Source organism: Ursus americanus, chromosome 1 (genome assembly GCF_024610735.1).
Source record: "Ursus americanus isolate L20-20 chromosome 1, mUrsAme1.1.p, whole genome shotgun sequence".
Lineage (NCBI taxonomy): Eukaryota > Metazoa > Chordata > Mammalia > Carnivora > Ursidae > Ursus > Ursus americanus.
The window spans coordinates 62,823,068-62,846,602 of NC_142127.1; the positions used below are offsets into that span (position 1 = coordinate 62,823,068).

The window sequence follows — 23,535 nt, forward strand, 5'->3', positions numbered from 1 at the left end:
TGTTAACATCTTGTCCCTTCATTAATGAATGAACTAAACAAAATCTTTGACAGGTTTTCATTTTATATTTGTGAATCATGATTATGTTCTTTTTTTAAAATTATCTTTAAATAGTTCCTTTCCTTCTTTTTCTTTCTGCTATTCAAAACAAAACTATACAGTGGAATATAATGAAAAGAGGAGAGAAATCCCTGTACATTTTCCTATTTCTTGTCATTCTTTCCCTTCTTTCAGCCTAGGAAGGAATTTGACTATGTTGTAGTTTATTTGGAGTTTTCGAGCTTGAAAAACAAATCCATAATTTTTTTTCAAATTCATAATTTTTAAAAAATTGGTTTGTGAGATGTTTTACTGGTCATTTGAAGATTTTAAAGAGGTTAATAGAGGTAGTCATTGATTTTAAGTAGTATTCCACTGACAGCTGTAAAGAATTATGTTTATAAATTATTCAGCACTTCAGTACACAAGTGAAAATCATCTTTAACTCATACCTTTAATATTTTCATACAGTCAAAAAATAAAGATATACATTAAGTAGACATAACATGACTTATTTTAATTGATCAGAATATTTTGTTTATGACATACAGATAAAAGAAATGGTGGTTTCCATTAGCTGTTTAAAACCAAAAGAAAATTAAAATAAGTTCACATTTTTAAAAAATTATAAGCAATAATTACAGCACTACACCTACCCCTAATTCTTTGTACACTGGATTACATTTGAGCAAACACCAAATTTCAGAATGGATATTTTACAAATAAATGCACTGGAAAAAAAAACTTTAGAAAATTAAAAAAGGACCGATTAGAATTTTTTTTAATTAAAATGTGACTTTCACAAGTACAGAAAAATAGCAGATCTACATTTAAGTTAGAAATTCCCCCAATTAGTTTTTAATTACCAAAAAAGTTCCCTTTTAAAAAGTACTGATTTTATCTTTTCTTCATAAGTAAGATATAAAGGAGATCTTAATTAGCATTTAAGCTTTAGAGAAGCCTAATATTGAAAAATATTACTCATAAAAAAATTTGGGTACAAAACTAACACTGAGTAATTATTGGATGCTTTCACCTGAAGACTGTGCAATAGATGATTCTTGGCTGGAAAGGAAACCTGATCTGAACTTAATATGTTAAAAGCACAATAAAAAAATACTGGGAAATTACAGTATAATTTTAATAAAATGCTCATGGAGAATTTGACATTTTCTACTGTCATTTATGGTTGAGACTTGACAGTTTGTCTGGAAGAATGAGGAAATATGTGAACAGTATCAAGCAAAGGATTTGAATCTGTGTCTTTGAATAATAAGTAGCTAAAAAGTGAGTTTATTTAAAGGGATTTTTGTATAATTTAGACAGTAGCAAGTCCAGAACAACCTGCATTCCTTCTTAAGACAGCTTGCTATAAAATCCGTAAATTTGAAACTAACTGTAAAACCCTTGCATGTATACAGATAAATTATAAATTTATTGACCAGACCTTTTAATATGTTAATTATTACTAATTATATAATTTTCCTAGACAATTTCAAATGACTTCTGAACTCACCATCTAGTGACAGCTTAAGAAAGAAGCTGTGATTACTAAGTTATTAGTTTAACCCATTTTAAACAAATTAACACACTAGAGAACACATACACATAGTGATTTCTCCTCCTCAAATTGACTTTTACTAATTGAAGGCATTTTCATTTTTCAGAAATTTAAGTGGAAAATAACATTAGGGAAACTGAATCCCATTTAAATGTCACTTTAATTCATTAGCAAGGCTTTCTTCCATCTTAATTTAATTACTCCCTAGACATTCTAACAACAGTTCTTCTCCACTGACATATTCAAATCTTTCACTGATTTTTAGTATCGTATTTTAAATAGTCTGGAACATTTCCAAAGCCATATATATTTATACAGTAAGAGTCAGAAAAGTAATATTTTTACTTGTGTAAAAACCATAAGAATGGCAGATTGACATTTATTACCGTAAGGACCCTTTAAAGTTTCTGGATTAGAATGCAAGTTCATCGTCAAAATAAAAGGAGAAATATGTCAAACATACCTATTATTACGTTATGACTCACCTAAGCTAATGTAGTAAAACAGTGGCCTTGAGTTTTTTTTAATAAATATTTTATATTGTATCATAGATATTTCTGTTCTCTTGGTTCTCAAACAAACTTCTGATGCTGGCATCTGGTTGTCTTTAAAATATTTACCAAATATAGAATTCCAGACTCTATTTTATTATAAAATCAGCCCAGACACAGTATCAGATATTAACAAGCATACATTGTTACATTATGTATTTGTTTTTTTAAAAACTTATCTAGATTATATGCACTTGATTTGAGACTATAAAATAGAATAAGAGTATTTACAAGCTTATTTTCACAAGAATTTTTTTTTTACAAACTTCCAAGAAAATAAGAAATCCTTCACTGATTTCCTTCATGTAAAATAATTGCTAATTTGTCTACACAGTAGAAATGGAAGGGGCAAAGTTTCTATTTACAGATACAGGGAAACTGATTCCCTCCCACTTGTGTAGTAAGATAGGAAAGTAGCTAACAAGGTGTTTGTAACATCAACCAAAATGTCTCGCTAATGATAGCAAAGTAGGATTGCACGTCCTACATTCTAGTCATCAAATCTCAAAAACAGATGTGACGTTGGACATAACTGTGATGTATCAGCCAATGAGTAGCCAACAGCAGTTCTGCTCAGTCACTTTTCTTGGAGAGAAAAGGGTAAGCCAACAGAAATAATTACTACTTTATCTAGTCCATTTGAAAGGGTAGATACAAAAAGGGCTAGAATACTTTACTGGGTAAAAAAAAAAAAAATCAAGCACACCAATGAATATGGGATAAAGATTTTAAAAACAAACAAATGAAAAACTAATTTTCCCACCGAGTCTGGAGGCCTTACCTAGCTCTCTTTAGTCAATAAGAGTAGAATTGTGCCCAATGTGTATATGAACTTTTACAGTTACTCATTTGTGAATTCACGCGGTAGTGTACTAGAGCTGATACATATCAGCCTGTAAGAGTTGATTGTATTCATATTTTCCCAATTTCACATTTAGTAATGTCAAATTGGTAACCTGAAATCAGCCATGGTGGGAATACACCACAGAAACTGGAAAACATTATAAATCAGGGGTTTTTTTCTCCTCAAGAGCTAGTTGTTAAACATTTCACAACACACTACTGAATCGATGTGAGGGTTTTCTTTGTGGCATTCAAGAAATTCATTGAATATTGAAGTCTTCTGGTCATAAAGTCATGGATCCAAGTCCCTTAGTTAGGAGTGGCACAAAATAGTTAAGCAGTACTCTCTCGATTATCAATCATATAACTTTTCTGGTTTTAAGACAACATTTTCAATATCATGGATGCTTTTTCCATTTAAGTGTTCACTAGGACAGTCATGACTGTAACCTGTACCATCACTGATTGTTGACACTGTGTAAGATGCGCTTCGAAGAGCATCTGTATGGGAAAAGCTGTTTCCAAATTGGATTTTATATTGATTCCAATTTCTTCTCAGAATTGCTTGAACCTGTCAATCAAAAAGAAACAGGACAAGAGCAAACCATTATCTGAAATAAAGATATTGTATTTAAAACTACAATAAAATAATTAATGTAAAACTTAAAAGAAACCAAAAGCATTGATGTTAATTAGTGAATAATATTGCTTTATTTTCTTAATTAAATTGGGAACATTAAGAATTTTATATTTAGGAAATTCATTGCATTACTCTTTACTCTTAGATCCCATTAATATTTTTTATGCTCTATCTTTGAAGCTTTAATAACGCATATGAATGTATTATTGTCAAATAAGTAGTTAATCCAGACCCCCACTTGAAGCTTGCATGTGTTACATTTAGTTTTATATCAATATCTTAATAATAGAATGAGAAGACAATGAGTGAGAGTACAAAAGAAGAGAGAAAAGAGATAAAAGAAAAAAGTTAGGGATACACGGACTATAAATCTTCATTATCATCATCAACAACAGCAGCAACTACTTATTTTTGAGTGATTATCATGCGCCACATATTGTGCTACATTCTGGAAAAAAAATTAAGGTTTTTGTCCGCCTGAAATTTACTACCCAGAGGGAAGAAAGTGTTGGACAGGTAATTACAAATGATACAAGCCTGTGAAAATGTTTAGGAATATCAGCACTCTACTTTTGTGTGTTTGGATCCCCCTCGGACTGGGTGAATTTGATATTTAATGACTTCCTTCTCTAGGGATAGAGATCACATCTGGTAGGCCAGGTGACTTTGGTTTAAATTGAACATGAGACACTAAGGTGATTTTCTTCATATTGAGTCAGTAAGTGGAAATGAGAATATTCAAAGACGTCTCCCACTTGGTAACCTGAATATTTCCTGGTGTCTGATGATTGGGCAGACCAGTGTGGGGCTGTCTGCTCCTACCTTATGAGGGTAGTAGCCACATCCCTGTGACCTAAGCTAGGTCTGTCCAAAACACATCTAGCTTTGAATTGTCTTCCCCAAGCTCTCTGCTGCTCATTGACGCGTTCTTTGATTGCTTCTTCAGAGACAATCTGAGCATCACTAAAAGCAATTTCCCAGTAATCCATGTACTGTTTCCAGTACTCATGCAATAATTGTCTGCCTTGCTACTAATTATATATAATTCCTCAACTTTTCATTCACTGTATTCATGTGTAAAAATTAATAATAAATTCTAAAATAGAGCTGGTTTATTAAAGTCTACATTCTTTTGTCTAATAGATCTAGAAAACTTCTCCAAATTAAGACCAATCTATAACTAATAAGTATTCCCTGGAACTCTTTTAATGAGAGAACCCTGTGGGATACTTCAAAGTCGTTAGAGTCTCCTGTACTCTGTCACTTAAAATGAACACAAAGTTTTACTGTCTCACTTTACATTTTAGCATGTAGAAAAACGGAAGATACAATACAAAGTCAATGGGTTTCTTTAGTTAGAATTCAAAATGAGTTATTAGAATTTCAGGTATTAATTATGTAATTAGAAATGCAATAAATGTGTTTTAAAAGTTGTATTTTTATGAAATTCAGACCTTCAGGACTTTCAAGCTTATTTATATATATTAACTGTATCTGAAGGGAATAATTTAAATTCTTGTAAATTTTCTTTGAAATAATGGCATTTATAGGACAACAAATACATTTATTTTGCAAAAAATTATATACTACTGCTTCCTTCATGGTTTAGTAATGTCTTTCTTAATTCTCCAAATAGCATGTTTAAAGTAATTTAAAATAATATCTGCATATGTAATATCTTCAAGAGCATAAGCAAATGACAAAAGGAATGGCTTTAGAGTGTGCTTTTAAAATAAATATTCAAAAATTTACACAAAAATGACTTTTGGCCAATTATCTAGGTATTTCTGATGGGAACTGTTTTTGATCCTGATTTTCTGCTAAATTTATTTCTCTTCACTTTGTTACTAAATGATGGGCTGACTGAATACATTTACTATATAGTTTCTGTTTGAAAGGAGAAATGGAATGTAACTTTCTACAGAAGATTCTACATAAATGTGAGGAAGCAGCTGACAAAAAGAAATATCTTAGCTGTGAATATAATACTTAAGTTCTTAAAAATGAAAGTTTAAATTCAGTTCCAACAGTCAAAATGACTTTTGAAATATGTGACTGCTCTTGAAATATCTGCTTTAGGGGTTCCTGGGTGGCTCAGTCGTTAAGCGTCTGCCTTCAGCTCAGGTCATGATCCCAGCATTCTGGGATTGAGCCAGCCCCGCATCGGGCTCCCTGCTCAGCAGGAAGCCTGCTTTTCCCTCTCCCACTCCCCCTGCTTGTGTTCTCTCTCTTGCTGCCTCTCTCTCTGTCAAATAAATAAAGTCTTAAAAAAAAAAAAAAGAAATATCTGCTTTGATTACAATCATCACCCTATTTCTTCCTTACAACTAAATCATCAGAAAAATCATGGAAGTTCAATTTTCTGAGCTGTGGGGACTTATTTACTGAAGTTAAAAATGAACCTAATTAAAGACCCATGGGCCTTGTAGGCATCTGTTTGTTTATGTTATTCTCTATAAGGATTTGTTTTTCATCTGCTTCCTCTAATACAGTATCATACCTGTTCAATAGAATATTAAAGTGGCCAGTCTTAATACACTTGTAATGAGAAAACTGCAATGGGGGTAGTAGCAAGGAAAATTGCCATTGGAAGGAAAGATAGTCTGATGTTATTAAAGATATGAAAATGTTTTTCATTGTTTTACACAATGACTGTCATACAAATAGTAAGGTCAACTGTTTTTAGAATGTAACATTACAACTTTATATGCCCATTAGCACTTAATAAGGAACCAACTCTATACTCCTTAACCTAAATTAATTTAAAAATAGTTAATAGAGCTTCATATAAAAATGCTACCTAGATCTCATTACAGAATATAGCTTTGGTTATTCTCAATAAATCTTTTTGTTTGCTTTATAAAAGTATCTCTCTCAGGTGTTGTTAGATTTACCCCTGAGGCTAAGGAGGGCCCTTCTGATAACGAGATCTCTAGTTTATACAAACAATCCACATTTTTGGCTGAGTGGGTTAGAGATGAGATGAATGTGGCCTGAGCATTTGTCACGCCACAATTATTGAATTAGTGAGAAGTTGCAAATAGGAATATTTTGGCTAAAAAAACATAAACAAAATGTGAGAGTCAAAAAAAAAAAAAAGAATAAAAAGGTAGAGACTAAGCTAACGGGAAGCTACTTGACCTCCTGTGGAAAGTAAGAAGGAAACTTAAGCCTGAGCAAATGATTTTAAGAACTACATGACATAGTTGGAACCACACAAAATGAATCTGGCAGCTGTGTCTTCATGATATGAGAGTGGGAAAAACTAAGAGGCCAAGAGACAAAAAAGGAGGGATTATAGCATTTCTCAAGATGAGAAATGAGTCATGCACAAATAGGGACTGTACCTTGAGAGATGAAGAAAAGGGGACACATATTGGAGATGTTGTAAAGAACCAAAGGATTTGGCAACAACTAGGCTCAAAAGATTTTGTATTATTGTAATTTTTTACTGCCAAAATTTTCTCAATTTTAGGACATGGCAGAAGATCAAGGTCTGTGTCTCTTGCTTACACAGAGAGAGTGCAACAAGAGTGTTAGGCATTAGTTTCGATATTCCCTGGGCAACCTTTCCAAATAAAAAGTCCAATTTGAGATTGACTCCAATATGATTAATGCTCCCATTTGTACATATATTTTTGAAAATGAATGATTTGACAGATCTAATAAGGAACCTATAATGTACTGGTAATGTACTAAGATTGGGGTATGGTGCTAAAAGCTTTATTTAGATCCCTAGCTTAAATTAATCTTTGTGAGACTTGTGTAAGGAACTTGCTTTTATTTCCCTTTAATAAGAGTAGACACAAAGACTCAAGGAGGTTCAGAATATTGACCAAAGTATTACAGCCAGGAAAGAAGTGGCATTTTTGGGGTTTACATGCATTGCTGTATCTGTGCTTTTATTCTACACTGCTTCCTATCACTAAATATTTTACTAGTGATTATGATTTGTACATTTAGAAGTTACCCTTTATAAAAATGAAATCTTTCTGCAGGTGGAGAAGTATTGTTCATATTGTATGTATGTTCTTTGGCATGTTTTCCATTTCTCTCTCATCTATATTTAATTGTAAAATCCTATATGGACAGCAAATAGGATTGTCTAATTCAGCTCATGCAATCATTAATTTCTAGAGGTACATAATAAATGCTGTTTGAATATTATTATCAAAACAAATGATTTATATATTCTTCCTCATTGTATTTTGCATCTGTACTTCTCCTTGACTTCAGAAAAAGTCACTCTTGTCCACTGTATGGCAGAAGACTCACGGAAGCACCACTTACAGATATGAAATACAGCCTACTATGTTTAACAGTTTTATACTCCATTATGAAGAAATAAATGAAATAAAAATTTTAAAAAATCAAACATTAAATTTCATTATATGCTAAGAGAAAGAAGTAAACTATTATTAAGCAAAGGAAAGCAATATTTTATAGTTTTATACATGTAGATGATTTCCAATGTTGATTTATTTTTTAGGAATAGTTCTCATAAAGCTACACGTACTGGTCCATATGTTTCCCATCTGAAGCTTTGTGATAAGCTTCACGTTACCAAGTATTTGAGTCTCACTCAGTTGCTCCCTGGATTTCTAAACTTTGTTGAATTTTCCAAAATTCTTCAACTGGTTAAAATTTGTCAAATAGATTAAAAACAGATAAAGAGCTAAATCAGTATAGCTCAAACCACTGAGCTATAAGACTATTCGTATGTATAAGAAATACAGTACCAGTTTCTAAAACACCTGAAACTTTCTAATTTGGAAAGCCTTGGATAAAAAATCTTGAATTATCCAAGAGCACATTGCCATGTTACAAATTACAGCACTCTGTTCTCCTAAGTTTTCTAACTTACTACATGTCCTCCCTGTATTGCAGAGTTTAATTTTTTAAAGTCTTTTTGTAACTACCATAAAGCTGTTTTCCAAGACCACATTGTGAGCTAGGCAAAACAAAAAACAGAGAAAGGGGGAAAATGAAAATGAGCCGATTTTATTTCCTATTAGAGTATATGTTTTATGAGGTTAAGGATTGCCTAGCACCAGACTTACTAGGATTAGTGCAAAAGGTAAGTCAAAGACTACATGAATAAAAGTCACTGATGGACTATTTTAAAGTGAGGCTGGATTTGCCCTACTCTTGAACTCCAGTATGACCCAAGCTTTTGGGAAGAAGAGTTGCACCCATGAAAAGAGATTCTACATTTTTTTTCCTGATCAAAATGGAATTTGAAGTAGTTGTTCCTAGGGAACGTATAATTGTGTTTCTTTTTAAGAAAAAGAAATATTGCAAATATAAAACGATAAAAGGAATAAAAACAATCACCATACCTCTCCATTAAAGAAACAGAAAATTGTAGAAACCAAAAGACCCTGTAAAAGAAAAACAGAATTTTCTGATTCCAAATGGAAAAGATACATTATTTGTAACCCACTTACTACATAGTCAAAACTAAACCAAAGCTATATGCAATTTAATACCAAATTTCACAAGCTGCCTTCCTGACACAAGAACACCATACCTGATAGTGCATAAGGATGTGCATGATGTAGTCATATATCTCCTCTGCAATCCTTCCTTCAGGTCGCCATGGAATCAGCACAAATTCAATGCCGAGTAATGGCACCAGGATAAGTGTAGCTCTCACAGCTTTCATGTAGAGATTGGATTCTGCCTGGTGAGTAACTTTTAACTTGGTAATGAGAACACGTACAATATTTAATAGGAAAAAAAGATTCACCTAAAAAAATAAAATGACATATTGAAAATTATTTTATATTTAATATTAAGAAGCATTATTGAAGGATCTTTGATTTTATGTCTTAGATTATTTTCAATGTACAGAATATATTCTACTGCAGAGAATATATGCCTAATATATTAATTTGTATTTCTAGAATTGTGATTTATTAATTTAACAAGAACATCAATGTTAATGGACTTCGGTTTTAGAAAAATAAAATTATGGTGGAATTATTGTGGAACACATTCAGCTAAGGAATATCTGAATGTTTTTGTCAATTCATTTTCTTATGCAGTTTTTTTTGAACTTTGCTATGGACCAAAAACTAAGTCTTTTGAACATTTTCAGCTCAAAAAAGGAAAGAATTGTTCATAACAAATGCTAATTTTTAAGTGTCTCCTCTGTATCACTGTCCATACTAGTACTTTCCAAATACATATTATACCATAATAACCATTTTCATCTTTTTGGTTTCTCTTTCCTGTGTTTCTTTTTGTAACAGTAATACTCACAACTCCCCAAGATAGTACCATAAGCTTTATCATTCAAGGAAGCTGATCACACACTTAAACCAGCTAATGTTCAACCTAGATCATCCTAGAGTTAAAACAATTTTGGCATCCCATGGGGCCTTCCGTTAATTACTTTCTGTAATTACATATTTACTGTGTGTTAAAAACTTTCCCCAAGAGAAGTCATTCTCTTTGAAAGGGACATATAAAACTCAAGAATGTAGTGTGGATAACTAAGTTATTCAGGAAACAGAGTTCTGCTTTAATACGTCTCTCTCTCTCTCTCTCTCTCTCGCACCTTGAATACCGCTTTCTTATCTTCATCCAAGTCAATGTCTTTTATGCTTGTCTATTTTTTCTGTGCTCATATTTTACACCTTCCATAAGATTGTGGCTATTAACTCCATAAGAGCCCTAAGGCTCTTATGTTATTATGTTATATTCTCTTTCCTTTTTCTTCACCCTAACTTCTAGCATCTGTGCTTTAACAATCTAAAACTTTTAAACTACATGCTGATAAGTAATTTATATCTGCTTACCTTAATAAATTGGAATAATAATGATAGCACCACATTTCATATAGAAAACAGTGAACAAATAACATACATATGCTGATTTAAAGCACGTGTTATGAAAATAACTGGGCCTAAAAATATTCCACTACTATTCTTAGAAAATCTAATGGAACATATGCTCCAAAGTTCACTATAATCCCGATGGAAACACGTCTATGAAAAGTAACATGGTTATAGACACAGGAATGTCTCTGCTAAAGACAAAAGCAGAATAAGCCATTTCAACAGGTGTAAGAATGAAAAATGACAAATCAACACATCAGCTGTTATTCCAACCATCCTATTATATTCCCTTTCTAAGCACCCATTGCTGTTTTTAAAGTTTTGACTAAATGGAAATTAGTACCAGCCCATGGAAGAAAATATAATAATGCCCTTTTATCTGCTTATAAATTTGGAATATAAAATATTTTATAATCTTTACATGCAAAAACCATAAATTATAAAATCAGTAGAAATGTTGCAGTTTAGATGCCCATTATATGAAAATTTCTAAATGCAAAGTGCTTTTCCAAAATGGCAAATCTGATTTAAAATGTGAAAGTAGGAACTAGAAAATCATCCTACTTTATTTTCTGCAAATACTTCCATTTAGTTTGAGTAAGAGTAGAATAATAATTTTAAATTTAGATGAACTATATCTGAATCTCATCTATCTTAGAGCAAAACTAGTTAAGGGGAAGAAAAGACACCTGTTTTTACTCCAATATTCATAAAGATCATGTAAGTGGTAGGCACAACAGGACATTTTCATATCGTGATACCACACTTGGGTCATGAAAGGAAGCAGTGTATCTCAGTACAGTGACTGAAAGAGAATTCCTAGAAGCCATTCCCAGACTAGAACAGCCAGCAACCACTTAACTATACACTGAACTGACTTAAAAATCTCTCACTAAACACAAATTAAATGTATCCTCTCTCAACTTCCCTTTGGCAAGATCTCAAAAGTGCTGTAGCCACTCGAATACCACCCTGCTCAAGAGGAAATGTGACAGGGGAAGTCTGAGTGGAAAGAAATGGATTGAGGTTGAAATATTTTATTTATAAAAGTTGTACTTAAGCGTGTGACCACATAAACAATTGCTAAGGCCCCTCCCAAGACCTTGGAATCAGCCATAACCAGTGAGAAGCCCTAGGACTTAAACAAAGACAGAACAATTTATCCTGTTAGAAAAATAGGCTCCTGCTCTTTTTTGAAAGAAAATGGAAAACCTTTTATGCAAATAATGTAGATTTTCACTTTCTTTCTTACACAGCAGCTTGATGGGTTGTATTTCTATGTGATAGAATATCAGCTGTAATTATAATCTCAGGCATTAATTGCATTCTGGTCTCTAATGCTCTGTGAAAAAAAGCATGTTAATGTGGATGACTTTATTTCCCCACTGAAACAATGTAAAAAAAGCACTGAATGTGACTTCTTTTTCTGTAACCACACTTAAAAATGTCCAATTGGTGTATTTGTATTAAGTGATGATCATTATAATAATGAAAAAACAGTTTAACCAATACTCTCTTTTTCCAAATTAAAGTTTTTTCTTTATTGGAATGTAACTCTTATTACCAAAATAGGTGTGTAGTTTTTCCCATTTGCCATTCCCTCTCACTAGATCTATCCTCTGCCCTTCTCTCTTCTGCTTTGTGTCCCAGAAAACTCTGAGGCACCTCGAAGCACTGCATTCATGCCCAGGCTTCTTGCTCTCTGACATTTGCTGCATTTGGCCAAAGGAAAGAACCAAGTAATCAGGGCATAGGAAGAGAGAAGTTTGAGTATTTCTTCCTCATTCTTCTTCCCTGCCAGGCTGTGATTTGGGCAGTGCCTGTGTTCCTCTACTCAGGGCCAGACCTCTTGCTGGGCCACACTTCCAAGCACGGGCCCAACTCCCGTAACACTGTTCTGTCCCCTCTTTAGGTCTAGAGCCATTAACAGCTTCCCACTGCAGGTCCCTGGTGCCTGGCCATTCCTTATGAATTAGCTCCTTTCCTCTTCCTGCCAACACCTCAAATTAACACCTTTATTAAACTCTCTTCAATTAAACACTGCAAAAATCTCATTATGTCCACCAGGATCCTGAAAGATACCATAGGCCAGATGATTCAGGAAATAAAGTTGAACTATGAACAATGATGAAACAAAGAAAGTTTTTGTTACGTACCAGTAAAGCAGCACAAATTGGACCATGAATAATGTAGAGGAGATGGGTATCAGAACTGATCCAGCAGCTTGGGGAAAAAAACAGCAAAATTACGTTGAAGATTTTCATTTTATCTAGTTCCAATAGAAATCAGAAAGAGAGATTATCTTACTTGTCATTGTAATATAAGCTTCTCGCAACAGCATGTATACAAGCAGGGATCAGTGGAAATCCTGTAAACAACAAACAAAAAGAAAATTAACAGACAACTTTTTCTGTAGATCAAATTCCTAAAATGTATCATAAAATATGAAACTCAGAGGTACTCTGGGAGCAAAAATAACTGGTCAGTATACGTTTAATGAGTAAATATCATCTGTATAGTCAAGCAATAAATATGGTAACTATTAGGTATTTATATATCCAGGGTTGTGTGTCTGTGTGTGTTTTCTTCTAATAGAAGTCATTTTTGAATCAGTGGACTTCAAAGCCTAAGTCCATAAACGTGCTGCCTAAGCCCCAAGGCTTAGAAGAATTCATATATATTTTCTATGATATAGAATTGGCCAATATTTATTTGGTAGATGGTCAGATGTGGGAAGAAGTTGAGACTGATCAAGTGAAGAAAAAGAGAGGAAGAGAGAGATGGTTTATATCTTAGATATTTTGTATGTTTTTAGTATTCTAAATCAGATCTTTCCAACATGAAATGAAGAAATGTTTTATAAAGGTAACCAATACTAAATATACTGAATATACTAAAGAGTGTGTGTGTGTACACACGTACCTTCATATATCTGTATCTATTGTCTGACTGAATAGGTAAGTAGATTGATATATGATAGGTAAATTTAATCTCAGTTACATTTCTGGAAACTAGTCCAATTGAATTCATTTTCAGCATTTTATATTTTGAATTATTCTAGTTGTTTTTAAAAATATGCTAGAGGTACAAATCAAGAAACAGACTCTTGATTACAGAGAACAAACTGATGATTACCAGAGGGGCAGTGGGTGGGGGGATGGGTGAAAGAGATGAGGGGGATTAAGGAGTGGAGTTGCCGTGATGAGCACAGGGTGATGTATGGAAGTGCTGAATTACTATATTGTACACCTGAAACTAATATAATCCTGTATATTAACTAACAGGAATTAAAATTAAAACTGAAAAGACAGAACAAAAAGAAAAGAAAACATGCTAGGAGTGTATCCTTATTTACTTTGTGAATAATACCATGTCAGGAGATTGTGTGGAAAAATGGATCTTTTGTGTGCCTTTATTCAATTACTGGTCCCTCTATTCTTAAGATAAAATGGTATTTTTTAAAAAACAAACTTTTTTTGAGTGGAATTTCAAAGCTGGCTAAGCCCAATGCCCTCATTTTGCGCAAAGGAAAAAAGAGATTTGAACAATATGAAGACTAGATCCCTAATTCATGATTCTAATTCTATCGTGTTAGCCACTGCATACTTAGCCAAGATACACACTGGAATATTAAACAGAAAAAAACCCAACAACATTGTGTTATTGACCTGTGACTACTGAAAACAATGAGTCAGTGGTTCTTTGTTTAAATATTTCAATTTACAGCAATAAGCAAAGGTTAATCACCTGATGTTGTTTAAGAATGATTAATATAAGTATATTTTTATTACCAAGGAGCTCTGCATCCTCTAAGACCTTTCTTAAATGGTGAGTCAGCAGACACGCATAATGGCACTTACCCCAGCCAAGAAAATAATACCATATCAAGTGTTGCTTCTCCGCAAACACAGCCACCACAATGAGTGTGTGTAGGTAAATGCCTTCACAAAGCATCCAAAAGTAGTTACAGCCCATCAGGTAAAGGTGAATGAACTGAGACACTTTACAACTAACCTGTGAGAAAAAAAAAAGAAAGCCATCAATATTTAGTTGTTTATGAATTCACATGTAAAGCAATAGTCTAGTTTAGATTAGTTATATAGAAACATGGAATGTTCTCTCCTCTACACAAAATCTTATATACTAATGATTCAGATTTGTAAAATGCGTCTGCATCCTGATCTGATGGTGCCTCTAAAGTTTTTAACCACTGACTCTAAATATTTATAATGGTATACCTCCCAGGAAATATGTAAATTCCAAATTTATTACAGTTAGTGGATGCGTATTTTCCAAATACGTTTTTTTTTCATGAAAAGTGGCCAATAATTGAAAGTCTTGCATAGTACTGCTACCAATGCAATTACTTAGTAAATAATAATCTAATGGGCCGATATTTTATATTATTCAAACAAAAGGTTGAGGATTTCATGTAAGTAAAAAGAAGACAAAGTTATGGTTTCCTTCCTCTTTTCCTGAGATCTCCACTTTCTCTTCTCTATTCTTAAAGTGATCAGAAGAGGAAGGTTCAAATACAGGGTAAAGTAAACATGAACGAGTAAGAGATATATTTTGCTCCCTTAGAAAGGAGAAAATAAATTTAAAATTCTCCCAGAAATATATGGACAATTACTCCCAACAGCTCCCAATTTCTAGTCTGGTCAATAAATATTTAGTGACTATTATCATTATTTTTGAAATAGGTATTTTTTTCACTAAAAAGAAAACTGGAAGGGAGGTACACTAGAAAATAAATATTGGGTTCTCATAGAATAGTAATCATGACATGTGCATATTAGTTAGCTTAAAATATTTTTAATGTGTTATTTTATTTAATCTTTAATTCTGTGTGGCATAATTTATCACTAGTCACATATTTTATAGATAGAAAACTTGAGTACTGGAGAAGTTAAGTGATTTGCTAATATTCATACAATATCAATCAAAGATATACCCTGAACCCAAGTCTTGTAACTCCAATTTTGTTTTCATGATTATACACATTGCCTTCTGCCTGTAGGATATTTATAAAACCTATTCTTCCATTAAATACATTGGCAGAATGCATAACATTAAACTTTAAATAAAGTATCTTGATGTCAAACATCACGTTAAATTAACAAAGTCTTCTCAAGGGTAAAAATGAGTTATTTGACTATATCATAAAGAAATAACAGACTTCAGCTTCAAATTTTTATCTGTTCTAGTTTTTAGACATGCATATCTAATTGGGCTTCTTACTCCTGATTTCACTTAAAAAATTTATCTATAAGTCAATATGATAAAAAGAACTTAAAACATGCTTCAGAAAAGTATTATTATGAAGGGCATTGCTGATATAAACAAACAAATTTTCCAAGAATAAATTAAAAATATATTACAGCTTGCAATTTGTACGTTAAATACAATATCCTTATATCTAAATGTTAGCTTTAGAATCTCTTGCTCTGCAGCTTCATGACAAAATTTCTAATCTCTTTGCTCTAGAGAAAGTCATTCTAAAGTGGTAGGTCATTGGCCAGTTTTGTTTTTTTTTTTATGTTGCTAATTCTATCCCAGTGTGTTTCCTCACCCAGTGACGTTAGAATGGAACATACACAAGATTAAGCAATCCGGATACACATGTGCAAACAATGCAGGGAATTTTAGGATTTTGGAAATTACCCTAAAACACACGTAAAACACACAGGAGAGTATTGTTTATTGACCCACTGAGTGAAAATTCCTTCCCTTCCATGATTTCAGTAACCAGATAACTTCATCTTTAAAAAACCACTTTATGTACACCATATATATATATATATACTACTCCACAAATCCATATCCAAAACTGTAGTATGGATACTATAAACATTATGAAAGCAGGTAATTTTAAATACTTGAAAATATGTTTGTTATTTATCCAGATACTTTAAACATAGCTCACATATGCATATAATTTGCATAAAATATATACATTTATGTAAGTAAATTTTAGTTTATGTTTTGAAATATGGCTTTTATATTATGATGGTCTCTGTGCTTATTTTTACCTATCTTTTGATACTCATCCTAAAAATTATGCTACCAGAAACAGACCCCAAAATACAGAGAACAAACTAGGTATGGTTACCAGGGATGGAGGGAAGGGGAGTGGGAGATGGGCAAATTGGGTTAAGGGGAGTGGGACATACAGGCTTCCAGTTTATGGAGTAAGTCATGGGAATGAAAGGTGCAGCATAGAAAATAAAGTCAGTGGTATTGTAATAGTGATGTACGGTAGGTGAGCATGGCATGTGGCATTGTTGAATCACTATGTTGCACACCTGAAACTAATGTAACATTCTGTGTCAACTATACTTCAGTAAAAAAAAATTTGAAAGAAAAACAAATTGTACTTCCGAAGGAATTATAAGGAAACAATTTATAAATATTTGCTGAGATACTGAGGACTTGGTAGAGTCCTTTAAAAGTTTCATGTTAAGAAACGTTAACATTACACAGGGGGTGTACAATTCATTTTCCCCTGGTTTTATTAACTATTTAAAGTCACCTGATCCCAAATATATAATTTAATTAAAATTTTTCTTCTTTCACGCCTTGTGTTTTCTAACTACATCTGTAGTTAGTTGCTTTGATTGATTTTTTAAATTCAATTGAGTAAATGTTACTTGTCATAAACCCTTATGTCCCACCAGCAGGAAGACTCTAGCCATAAAATGAGGCGAAGATATGTGTAACATATATAAATAATTGAAGCAAAGAAATGTATTCCTCCTTTTGATTTTCAACCTTTATAACTTGGGAAAGATTGAGATGTATTTACCTTTACAGATTAGAATATGGATACATATGCTCTCTAGATGCATATATATACATATATATATATATGTACTTATACGCATTTACATATATCAGAACCCCCGACCCCCTACCCTCCGCCACCACCTTTCACATTTCTTTCCCTCTAACCTCTTGAACCTAAGGGCACAACCTCATTTTACTTACAGGATTTGTGGCCACTAAGGCCTGGTTGTTGGCCACTGCAGTGAGATGAATGATTGTTACAATAGAGTTACAAACGAAAGAGAAAAATAGATTTTTGTGCAAGGTAATCCTTTGGCAGCTTAGGCTCCTAAAAGGTAAGAGAAACCAAATATTTTATTTTTATTAATAATCATTCGAATACATTCACAATTCATAGTAGCTGCTCCAAATCTGGAAGAATTACTTTTTTCTCCCCAAGATTGACTCATGATAAAATCTTAATTAGGGAAAACCTATAATTCTTTAAAAGAGAGACGAGCGAGTTGCTTCAGTACAGGTGGACATTCATAGGTATAGAAATTTGCCCATACAAGACTTCTACATAGATTTCTTCTGTGAATCTCTCAATATGATTAATATTTTAATTTATTCCAAAAATGTAGAAACTGAGATTCAGTGAAGTTAATTGATCAAAAAACCATGCAGCTAATTAATTTGAAAACTTTGGATTTGCCTGTCAGAATCTTACACAGATAATGCTCTTTTCATTATACCACATAGGTTGTTCTGTTTATATAGCCTGTTTATGATTGTTTATGGTTGTTCTATTTATAGAGCCTCTGTATGTTGATAGCAATTATGCAGACCAACCATGAGAAAGATAACATTGTATTCAGAATAGATAAATTGATAAAAATGTAGACTTAGCAGCCACTGATGTTTGTTCAGCTTTACTGAATTTTTTTTTCTAATTGGCCCGGCCATATGTAAGATATAAAAATATTAGCACCTTTGACTGGAGCTCCTCCTATATAAAACAAAATTAAAAGGACTGGCTATTTGGAATTCATATAGAAATAGGAAAAGTCATTATTAATGACAAGTAATGCCACTCCTCGGATTGTATCCACATCTACCCTACCAGATTATCCACATATTACTGCCCTACCAATGTTCAAAGACCAACTCAAGTTCTGTCTCTTTCATGAAGCATTTATTTGAATGCTTATGTGTAAAGTTTTAAACTAATAGAAAGGAATCCATTTGAAACGGAATACTAATATCAAAACAAAACACATATGTAGGAAGGCAGGAATGATTTCATTACAGAGACTTAAAAGTTCATTTTGTATTTTTGCAAAATTATGCAATTAATATGGTCAACCTAGATAATCCACCCTATTTAACACAGACTAATGACTTCTACTTTGGAAACTTCAAGATTTTAACTTAATTTTATCACTGTGTCTCCTTATCCTAAATAATCTGTGTGGCCAGAATATTATAGTTAGGCTGGAATGCCAAGGTTTTCTATATTTAAAAATGCAAAGTTTAAGCTATATTATCTCTGAAACTTCTTCCAGCTATAGATCTGTGGTTTTATATATAGCTGTAGTATTTTAAAGGATCTAGAAGTGAATTCAATACAAACCGTATTTACTGATTTTCTGTACATGCCTTCCACAGAATGGGTGCTGTGAGGGAAACTATGAAAGACTTCATTAATGAGATGGCTCTTGGATCAGTCACTGAGCATAAGATAGTCATATACGACAAGTATGTGAAGTGCAGCTGGAGTCCTTCAAAATAGAAATATCTCTGAGAGCTGCTAGTATTTTTGTATTAGAGAGTCTTTGATTTGACTTTGCAGTGTATGAGAGCAGTGAGAGGCAGGCAGGGATCAAACAGTATAGATGATATTCTGTAGAAAAGAAGAATCTTTGAAAGTTTTTTAACAGAGAAGTGGCGTGACTGCTGTTACTATTTAAGTAAAGTCAACTTCGATACAAAATGGCTCTGTTTTGATAAAATACTGCAGCAGTGGGGAGTGTTTTGTGTTCACTGTGAGTGAAGAAAATTAGTGAGTGTGAGAAGAGGTCTAGTCAAGAATTATCTTTTCAGACCATTTGTATCATGAATGGTTTATTTGGTTTTTTTGGGGGGTGGGGTAATTGATCACTCTTCCATGATGAACATTATGAACACATAAAATTTGTCCACATGGTCTTATTTTGAAATGCATTCCTTGAACTTATCTTCTGTCTATAGAGTGTCAACTCTTGTTTAGGGAAAAACTGCCTACCCCATGCAAATACACAATTTTTTTTTTCGTAACACAATTTGAATAACTCAGATACCATCGTGGGAAAAATAAAATAAAAAATGTTTTCTTCAGCTGGGCTATTTTGCCCTTTTCTGCTGAATGCACTAATATTTAGGTCCATTGGTTAAGACATATATATAAACAACAAAATTTCATAGTTTTCAAATTATGACCAAAATACTGGGAGGGTTTGCTTAGACAGCAATTAAGAAATGTTTGTAAAGAGTAAATTGGAACGAAGGAAAAACAAACACTAAAGAAGGCTTTTAAAAATAGCAATTCACGATAGAAGAGCCAAAAGATGAACTAAAGAACATAAAATGAATAGCATTTATATTATGACTGTTGGTGTTTGTAATATTCACATGTGCAAAGATTAAAAATAAGTAAAATGAAATGCTAACTGCAGTTAGTTGAAAATAATTTCAGTTTTCTTTGTGTACACTTAAACTTCCTTTTCTCCTCTATTAGAGTGTGTATTTCTGCTCCTCTCAGAATTCCCACTTTTCTGATGACTCTGCTCCCACCTCAATCTAGTTTGAAAGTTAAGGACTTAAAAATGAGCTGCTGGTATCTACTCTCCTCTAAAGATGTAGTTATCGAGAGTATACTAACAAAAAAAAAATGCTTCTTACTCTGTGATAAATGGATATACCACATCTTCCCCTTGGAGAGCCAAAATATGCCATATAATGGGCAAAATTTTGAAATAATAAAATGAAATCCTATTATAAATAAAATATTTAATATAAAAACCAAACAAATACTTAAGAGGATGCATGAAGTCATTTCAAAACAGAGATATAAAGCTTATTTTGAGTGTTACAAAATTATCTAAATAATATAGATAGATAATCTACCCTATATAATTCAAACATAGATAATCCACCCTATATAATTCAAACCAAATACTTCTGCTTAGGAAACCCTGATATTCAGTTTAGCTGTTCATATTGTAGTGTGGAACTGAACCACTGCAAAATAAATTAACTTTGTGTTGTGTAAATCTGTCCAATTATCTATAATATTAGCCTATGGCTATTGTTTTAGTTTCTTCCATTTCTTCCTCCAGGTTTTGTGCAACTTAAATGCAGACAGATGCTATCTGACATATGTTTTGTATCAATCTCTAACGGTAAAAATGCTCAAATTTTTCTAGTGATGCATATTGTTTTTCTCTAAACATATTCATTAATGCATGTAAGTTCATCAGTACGAATAAAATCAATTGATAAATGAAAACCAAAATATGTACCTGGTAAACACATTGGTTTGTTCAAATAAAACCCTGAAGGTATCCAGGTATTTTTTCAAATGTTAACCTGAAACCAGTTTCACCTACTCTAAGTTTTAAAATGTCTTTATCTTACTCAAAATATTAAAACAATTGTTTCATACACTTGGAGAAGGTTTTACAAAAAACTCTCTGCTTTCTTTATAAGTTATAATATCCCTTCCTATCTGAGCATAACCACAGAATAGAGAATGTGGTTCGTGGGTTTGGATTGTTTCCATTTCATATTTTTACATATAATTATTTTAGAATACTACTTCAATATGCACTTTGACAAGCAGAGTGATAGAGGCAGTTAATGTAAGCATGTCAACAATCCATTATTCTTTATGTGTAAGGTGCCTAAGACTTTCAGTTCTCTGTTGGAACAATTAGGAGTAGGTGGCATCCAGTCCTTACACATACTTCAAAGTGGGTTTTGAAACCTGGCCTGAGAGTGAATCTGGACTATGTTACCTCCTGACACTATGACTTTGGGCAAGTTATTTTAAAACTGTAATCCTTAGTTTCTGCATCTGTAAAATAGGGATAACAATGGTACTTCACAGGATTGGCTGTAAGGTGAAATGAGATTAATCTTGTCTAGTGTTTAGCATAATACCTCACCCATGTTAAGTTAGCTATTATTTTTTTGGCATAGTTATCATACGGCTGATTTTAGTCAAGTTCTCTAAGGATTGTCTCTCACAAGTAATAAAATAACATTAAGGTTCACCTTAGTAATCTAAAAGTGCCCATATTTTAAGTAATACAATGAAACAGTGAATTGCCATCTTTTTGTTACAAAGCAAAAGAATTTAGCATTGGAAAGACAATTTCCTGTGATGCAGAGCAATAAATCAAGCAAACTGAATTATCTCCCAAGGAATTTCATCCTTTCCAGGGTTGTCTCCAAATTACCACTTTCGTTATCATACAGGCCTCAAATATTAAAGATTTATGTATTTATTTATTTATTTACTTGAGAGAGAAAGTGCATGCATGCGTGCCTGTGGGAGGAGGGGCAGAGAGAGAGGAAGAGAGACTATCTCAAGCAGACTCCCCACTGAGCACGGAGCCCAGTGCAGGGCTCAGTCTCACCACTCTGAGATCATGCCCTGAGCCGAAATCCAGAGTAGGACACTTAACCGACTGTGCCACCCAGGTGCCCTGTTCAGGCCCCAAGCATTATGTTGCTCCGAAGTTCTGCCACAGCATGAACAAAATACTTGCCTTTGTTTCCCACATGGTTTTGACCTGAGGTAAAAATTTCCAAACTACTTTCACTCAATACTAATCCTGAGCAAAACTAGTAACTAAAAGAGGAAATACAAGCAATATAAGAACTGCCCAGCCTACAAAGTACTGCTTTTTTATGCTAGTGTATCTAATTTAATTTCCTAAGGCTCAGCTCTTTTCCCAAGAAAACACCAACCATATATCTGGGAGGAAAGCTCATGCCAATTGGAACACTGCCAGAAAAGCAGGCCGAAGGCAGTAAGTATATTAAAAGGAAAAGCAGTCCGGCTATCTTTTGTCTACTGAAGAGAATATAACTTCTATCAATAGCTCTTTTTTGGAGGTTTCTGGTGATCCATCTGGTCAGATTAGAAAGAGTACGAGAGTGTTTCAACCAAGGTGATCAATGAATGTCTTTCTGAAGGGAAATGGTTGCTCTTGCTCCATCACGTTCCCTTCTCCCTTGCCCACCTGTCAGGCAGGGTTCCTTATTTACGATAACATGTGAATATGGGCTGCATAAGGAACAGATGGGCACGTTTTGTGTGGCCAAATGGTTTTCTCTCATGTGTGAGCTGCCCCATGCAAGAGCGCTTCCTGGTCTTCTAATGGGCAGGAAGCAAGAGAAAATATAGGCTTTCTGAATGCCTGTGATTCTTACACTCCCCAAAAGTTTAGAGATAAAATTCATAATAGTAGCTGCCACCATTTATTGAGCTTTTAGAAAATCCCGGACACAGAGATAAGTACTTCACATTCATTATGTGATATAATAACCCCTTGAAGTGTCATTATCCTTTAATAAAATGGAAGCGAGTTGCTCCAGATCACAATCCTATTAAGTGATCTGGCGAATTTGAATGTTGAATTTTTAGAAAATATAAGGCTTTTGTTTAATATTTATTTAATCACATAACTATTTATTGATGCATAAGTAATATATTGTGCACTATTTCTAGATTTTGAGGAAACACTTCTGAATAATATAGATGTCATTCAAGTGACAATAGAGGGTAAATACATAAATTACATCGCATAATTCCTGATAGTGTTATATGCTTTTTAGAGATTAAAATAGAATTAAGAAATAGATAAAGCCTGTGGCCAGAGTGAGGGGAGACCCAAGATAGAACTGCAACAGAAGATAGGGGAGAAAAGCATTCCAAGCAGATTAAGAAGTTACTCTAAGTCAAAGTTTCAAAAAAAAAAAAAAATTACGCTTAGAGTTTTTACAGGGAACGAAGAACAACATGAATAAAGGCATAAGACAAGACTCCACATTGTTTTTTTTCTATTCTAAGATGAAGAAAATTAAAGAGCATAAATTACTAAAATACTTTTTGATTCTGAAGCTCATACTCATTTGTGTTACATTGTAATGTTCTATTAGCAAATGTTAGCAGCATACTATCCAGTTATTTCCAGTTTTTGTTTTTCCTAACTACTAAAAAATGCTACACTTTGGAGGTTTACTGTG

General features: G+C 33.1%; 1 protein-coding gene across 3 annotated transcripts in view; it reads right to left on the bottom strand.

The window, feature by feature from the left end:
* Positions 1-474: 474 nt before the first annotated feature.
* Positions 475-23,535, bottom strand: part of CALCRL (calcitonin receptor like receptor) — a 94,948-nt gene continuing 71,887 nt past the window's right edge. For all 3 annotated transcript variants that reach the window (XM_045806280.2, XM_045806278.2, XM_045806279.2), the window contains 7 exons: positions 17,464-17,590; positions 14,337-14,490; positions 12,784-12,844; positions 12,633-12,699; positions 9,165-9,383; positions 8,974-9,015; positions 475-3,565 (listed from right to left, as the gene is read on the bottom strand). In XM_045806280.2, the coding sequence (XP_045662236.1) occupies positions 3,350-3,565; positions 8,974-9,015; positions 9,165-9,383; positions 12,633-12,699; positions 12,784-12,844; positions 14,337-14,490; positions 17,464-17,590 (886 nt within the window). In that variant the 3' untranslated portion in view covers positions 475-3,349. The remainder of the gene's footprint in view (positions 3,566-8,973; positions 9,016-9,164; positions 9,384-12,632; positions 12,700-12,783; positions 12,845-14,336; positions 14,491-17,463; positions 17,591-23,535) is intronic.